At 29.0% G+C, this 6,553-nt stretch overlaps 1 protein-coding gene across 1 annotated transcript in view; it reads right to left on the bottom strand.

The window, feature by feature from the left end:
* LOC106478388 (NADH-ubiquinone oxidoreductase 75 kDa subunit, mitochondrial-like) overlaps positions 1-6,553 on the bottom strand; it is a 35,212-nt gene that overhangs the window by 14,775 nt on the left and 13,884 nt on the right. Inside the window, exons 8-10 of the mRNA XM_022381985.1 lie at positions 4,945-5,208; positions 4,083-4,182; positions 1,269-1,418 (exon numbers count right to left, since the gene is read on the bottom strand). Coding sequence (XP_022237693.1) covers positions 1,269-1,418; positions 4,083-4,182; positions 4,945-5,208 — 514 coding nt within the window. The remainder of the gene's footprint in view (positions 1-1,268; positions 1,419-4,082; positions 4,183-4,944; positions 5,209-6,553) is intronic.

Here is a 6,553-nt window from a genome sequence, read left to right as displayed (position 1 = left end):
AGTATAAGAAGTAGGGTTAAGTGTCATCAACAGTTTACAGCAAAAAAACAAGGCCCGGGTAAGTACTTCATTTTTTGTTTTTTTATGTGTATTTTTTATTTGTTATTATAAAAGTAACTAAAATGTAAAAATGGGAAACTTTTTAGGTCAGTTAAGGTTATATTAGGCAAAATAAATAATATAATAAAAATTTATCACAAGGTACACATGCAAGTATCTCGTACGTAATGTAATTCAATAGCATAATGTGAGCTATATGTTCAGCAAGGTATTTACAACTTATAATGTCGGGAATAGTAGTTAAACACAGTACAAAGGGCAATAAAACAACAAAATTTAAGTATAAATAGATGTATACTATTAGGAGCTTTAAGCTATTTAGGATAAACAAATGCAGTTTCATCTTAATTTGAAGTCATTCTAGAAAGAAAAAAGGGATATTTATATTTACTTTGATTTTTTGTTTGGTGGTTACAAGGTCAGTCAAATTGACCAATCTGGTATAGAGTTAGGGTAGAAAAAATAATAGATAAAACGTAAAGATTTACTGATAAAAAAATATTTGAAATTTATATATGAGGTTCTAGAGATTATGCAAATGAAATTTGAAATTTCTGAGATGAAAAAAGTATTCTTAACCTTAATGTGGAACAAAAGACTATATATTCACAGACAAATCTTTAGTAAAATTATTTTATTAAAAAAATCTGATTTTTTGTGGAAAAAAAACTTGTAATGTATGCTAAAAGTCTGCTAAATCCTGTGAAGAAACACATTCTGTATTACAAGTTACAGTATAGAATCTATAATGAGTACAAAATGGTTGTGAGGCTTGTCAAACCAATCGACCTCATAGCAAGAAAGTTAGTGCTTTTATATTCTCAGTTTTGTTGAAATTCATTACTTGTGCATAGAAGCACATTTGCTAATATAATAGAAAATTGACAAATAAGGAGTTTTAGGCTTAATGAAATTATATTTTTGGGAACATGCATGTTTTGACCTGAAGAATATGGATCAAACATGTATTATGTTCCCCAAAATAAAACTTCATTATGCTCATAAATCTTTGTTTGCCAATGTAATAATAATCCATATAATTGTTTGTTTTAGAATAAAGCCTAATTGGGTTATCTGCTGTATCCACCACGAGAATCAAACCCCAGATTTTAGCACTGTAAGTCCATACACTTAACACTATTCCACCAGGGAACCATTATGTAAAAAAGATTTTTTTTCTTAAGGTTCAATAAAAGCTATAAACACACCTTCTGTGCTACTTTCACTAATGCATCTTCCCAATCACAAGGTTCCAAAATTCCCTCTTTTGATTTACACATTGGCGAGGTTAGTCTCTGACGCTTCAGGCCATCATAAGCAAACCTTGATTTGTCTGACAACCATTCTTCATTGATATCCTAAAAAAATACAGAAGAAGATTTACCCAGCCTTCCTTGTTTACTTTAGACAAAAGATCAAATGTATATTATAATTAGCATGCAAATAATTTCACGAAAAACTTCCTCTTCTATGCGAAACACAAATTCATTTATAATAACAGTAAAGCTGAATCTTATAATATATTTTCCCATTGAATTACAAAATCTCTATTAATAAATGACGATTCTTCAACATAATTTTGGCAAAGGCAAATTCTGAAAAGCAGTATTAACAAACTTGTGTACTAGTTAGGAGAAAATGATCCCTGAAACTTCAAAATCACCAACACAACAGTTTCAGCATTTCAACATTATCTGAGCAGAAAGAAAATCTCCATTTCTAGGATTATGTAAAGCTTTTTTTTAATGTAGAAGAAATCAGAGAAATATTCTAATGAGCACTAGTAAGAAAATATAATTACTTGAAACAACCAATGGAAATAATTATTAACTGGTAAGAGCTACAGCTTAAATACAGATTAACAAAGACTTTTTTAGATCTTACTCTTGGGAGGATTTTATTGTAATATAACTATATATCAAAGGCAGTTAAACAGGAAATAAATTAGGAAAAGAATGATAATTTAATTAATAAGATGTTTTAAGGGGAACCGTTAAACTATTAATGTTAGGATGAATTTTTGCTTTTGTGAATGATCTAGTAATGGCAGGTTTGATGTGAGTGTAGCCAATACCACAGATAACAAGTAATTTGTATTTGGATTAGATTTATTAATCAAAATAAAAGTAGTTATGTCACAAAGATGTATTTCTTCTAATGCATTTTAACCCTACGCACATGGGAGGATCAAAGTGTACACATTATAACCTTTTTTTTACATAGTTACATTCAAAATGTAACTAAACTAACTTTACAAGCTTGGCATCAAAACATAGTTTATAATTTAAAATTTTTGATTTTACCTAAGTTTTCTTTTCTTAAGTGCAAAACAATACTTAAACCTATGCATAGAAATTAAACCAATTTGCCTGACCTTGTAACCACCATGTAACCATGAAACTATACCTATTGCAATTCTAAAAGTAATAAGTATATCTTCATGAAATATGACATACTTTTAGTAAACATTACAAGTATGTTGTATAACAAAAAGATTTTTTAATAAAGTATTTTTTCTAAAGATTTGTCTGTGAATTTACAAAGACTTTACTGAGGCAGTCTGAGTGGAGGTGATTTTCTTGCTAAAATGAAAATACAAAGTTTCATCCTATAGTTTCATATTTGATTTGCATAACCTCTAGAACCTTCTAAATAAATATCAGAAGTTTTTCTTTCGTTAAAACTTTATATATTACCTCCCATTTTATCTACCCTAATATTAACTATAGTGAAATCTTCTATTCAGATCAATTCAAGAATATATTTTTTTCTTTTTCTAAAATGAATGCAGATTGTAATAGAAAATTACAATTATTTATCTTCAAGATTTTCACATCTACTTTCATTTAATTTTATTACTTTTAGAATCATGTTTAATTAGTGTAACAAAGCAATAAAATACCAAACAAGAGCTTAGGGCAAGTTAGTTAAACATACTCTCAAGTTACCTTCACAGTTACATCATGCAACAGTATCCCATATGCATTCCTACAATAATGAGTTACTAATTTTTACATTTTAGTTACTTGTGTTAAAAAATACATAATAAATAAATATATATATATATATTAGCACTCATTTTAGACTTGCATTATTTAATAGGCCTATTTATTTCTCACAATGTTGGTTGTCCAAAAATGAGGGTTCAAAGTACAATAAAACCATAAAAGTAATAAAAAAAATATGCAAAAAAGTTTAGAAACTACTGAGATTGTCTGTTACAATATGCAGTCTTCCTTGAAAAAAAAAGATATTTTTTATTTTATTTCATATTTTTTCAACTTTTTCATTGCAGTGTACATAAATTATTTCAGTACAGTTAGTGTTAAGGTAGAGAAAATACGAGATAAAACATAAAATATTACGAAAAAGAAAAAACTTTCAATATTCATTTAGGAGGTTCTAGAGGTTATGCAAATAAAATATGAAAACTGTGAGATAAAAAGTATTTCTATTTTCCACATGAATTCACCAGTAACTCAGATTGACTCAGAAAAGGCTTCATAAATTCACAAACAAATCTTTAGCAAAAACAATCCATTAAAAAATTAAAATTTTGGTGTAGAATGGTCTTGTAATGTATACAAATGCTTGCCAGGTTTCACGAAGATGCACTTAGTACATTCAGAGGTATAGTTACAAGGTCAGTCAAAACGACCGAGTCTGTATAAACAGAAAGAATACAGTGTATGTTATAAAGTAAAGCTGGTCATGAGAATATGAAAATGTACACTATATTTTACAAAAGAAAGATAAAATACAACACAATTCATCCAACACTCAAGCCTTAATTTCAAGCCTAAGACATAAAAACTTCTAGAATATGATTTATTTATTTTTATTCTTTCATCTTATTTATCTTACATTTAATGTGAACTTTATTTGACATATTTATTTTTTAATTAGTATATTTTCATAACCCTGTAAACCTACACAAGATATTTTCAAGCTTCAAACCCATAAAGTAAGTATTTCAATCTTTATAATGATCATGCACACAAATCAGGAACGTAACTTCTCACCTCATTCATCCTAGGAAGAATTCTAAGCACTTCTCCGGTCCTGCTGCTGACAACAATATTTGATCCAACTGCATCCATAATATCTATACTCTCTGTTTTCCTATACAAACATGATAGGTATTTTTAAGATACAAAACATTTATCAATTAATATCAGTCAATCAGTAATACTCCGTGACACTCATTTTTCATCACGAGTAAAAAGGGAATTCTTGATGAAGACAGCTTTTCAAGGACCTTTCAATTTATATTTTTCTTCCTCATAAATAATGCTTCAAACACTTTGTTGAAACGAACACTAAATTTTGAAAAACAGAAATTATAGCTTGTTTGGAATACACCTCATATGAAAAAAGTTTCTGATTTATAATGTCAATTAATAAAGGTTAAGAAAATAGAAATGGCAATATCGTATTGGTTTGATTATAAGGCAACGTCTTTTGATTAATAACTAGGCTGTAAAATTCTTAGTCATCTTATAATCATGGCCAACCTCAGGCCCCTTCTACCTACTTTAGCCCAGCACATTCCTGAATGTCCAGATAATATTTGTCTAAGCATGAGTGCCAGATGTTCACTCAAGGTCATCGCTAATTCTTGCAACTACTCCACCTGCTGTACAGTTATAGTATTGATTTTTTGGACCTAAAAAAAGGACGTTATGAAACTCAATTTTTTCTTTCCCATGGTTTCTGAAAATGGGGATCGCCTTATATTCAAGATCGCCCTATAATTGGGCCAATACGTTAATTATATTTTTAAGGATTCTAAAACCAACATTTGCTAGCATTTTTAAACAAAAACCAATGGATACAGCTGTATTAAAGTAAAAGGACAAAAAAAAAAACAGAGAAAATTCAAACCTAGTCTCCCAAGGCCTGGCGGTAAATGCATATGGTTTTGAGGTAAGGGCTCCCACTGGACACAGGTCAATAACATTACCAGATAATTCTGACATGATCATTTTTTCAACGTAAGTGCCCACTTGCATATCACTTCCTCTTCCCGTTGTTCCTAGGTCATCCACTCCACAAATTTCACTGGCAAATCGGATGCAACGAGTACAGTGTATGCATCTGGTCATGATGGTTTTGATGAGAGGTCCCACGTTTTTGTCTTCAACAGCTCTAAGAATAATAATAAAAAAATACATTATGTAAACATTTAAATTTCAGGCTTATATTAACAACAGTAAAAACACTGATTTGAGTCAAATATATATATTATATTCTGTGAATCAATCTAACTTCATTCTAACAACCCCTCCCACCCCACCCAAAACAAAAACAGGATTCAAACTCCAGTATAGTTAACACTTAAACCTGGTTGAATTTAACTGAACAAATTTAACAGGAAATGTGAAGAATAACTTAATAGTCCAGTCTGGGAATCATGTTCATCACAGGTACCTGTTATATGGTATTTATATGTTTCTGCATAAATACATCTTTGTAGAATATTTATTGTTTGTTAATGCATAAATTTATATAAATAAAGGTCAATATGTGTGTCTGTCTGTCTGTTCCTTATACGTTTCCACATTTCTTGATCAATTAGCACCAAACTTGACACAGTAATAAATGATAAAGTATAACACAAGGAAAGTCAGGGGAATTGGACTCCCTATCTAATTTCAGAAAAACTACCAATGTTGTATATCCCTCAGCATTAAAATGAAATATGTAACCACTATTGTTAGAAATCTTGAAAACAGTTTGCTTTTCTTTTGCAGTATTGGTATCTTTATGTATTTTTATTGCACTTTTAATGTATATTATGTTAAGAAAGAAAAACTAGAAGCACAAATTCCTATCCTTTGTTACAAACAAATGAGTTTTTATTTCACCTGTCTAACACAGAGATTCTCCAGCTTGTGTACAATACGCATAATAGAAAACATGTAAAATAATGTTGGCAATATATTTATTGTAAGCATACACTTACTTGTTCATTTTATTATTTGAAATTAATAAATGTAACAATTCAAATCATATTTTACACATCTTTTAAATTATATTCCACAATGTTTACAAAACCAGCACCTGGCAGATTGAGCTTTATCAGAATAGATCACTGAGGAGAAACACAGTAGTAGAAATAATATTCTTGCTGATGTATTAATAATTTTGAAACTACTAATACAAATAATTCTCCTGGTGATATATTAATAATTTTGTAAATGCTAATAGAAATAATATTCCTGCTGTGATATTAATAACTTTATACACACAAGTAGAATTAATATTCCTGCCGATATATTAGTAATTGTGTACACACAAGTAGAATTAATATTCCTATTGATGTATTAATAATTGTGTGCACACAAGTAGAATTAATTTTCCTATTGATGTATTAATAACTTTATACACAAGTAGAATTAATATTCCTACTGATGTATTAATAACTTTATACACAAGTAGAATTAATATTCCTACTGATGTATTAATAACTTTATACACAAGTAGAATTAAT

Source organism: Limulus polyphemus, unplaced genomic scaffold (genome assembly GCF_000517525.1).
Source record: "Limulus polyphemus unplaced genomic scaffold, Limulus_polyphemus-2.1.2 Scaffold207, whole genome shotgun sequence".
NCBI lineage: Eukaryota > Metazoa > Arthropoda > Merostomata > Xiphosura > Limulidae > Limulus > Limulus polyphemus.
The sequence above is the reverse complement of the archived record's forward strand: the minus strand, read 5'-3'. Positions and strand labels throughout refer to the sequence as shown.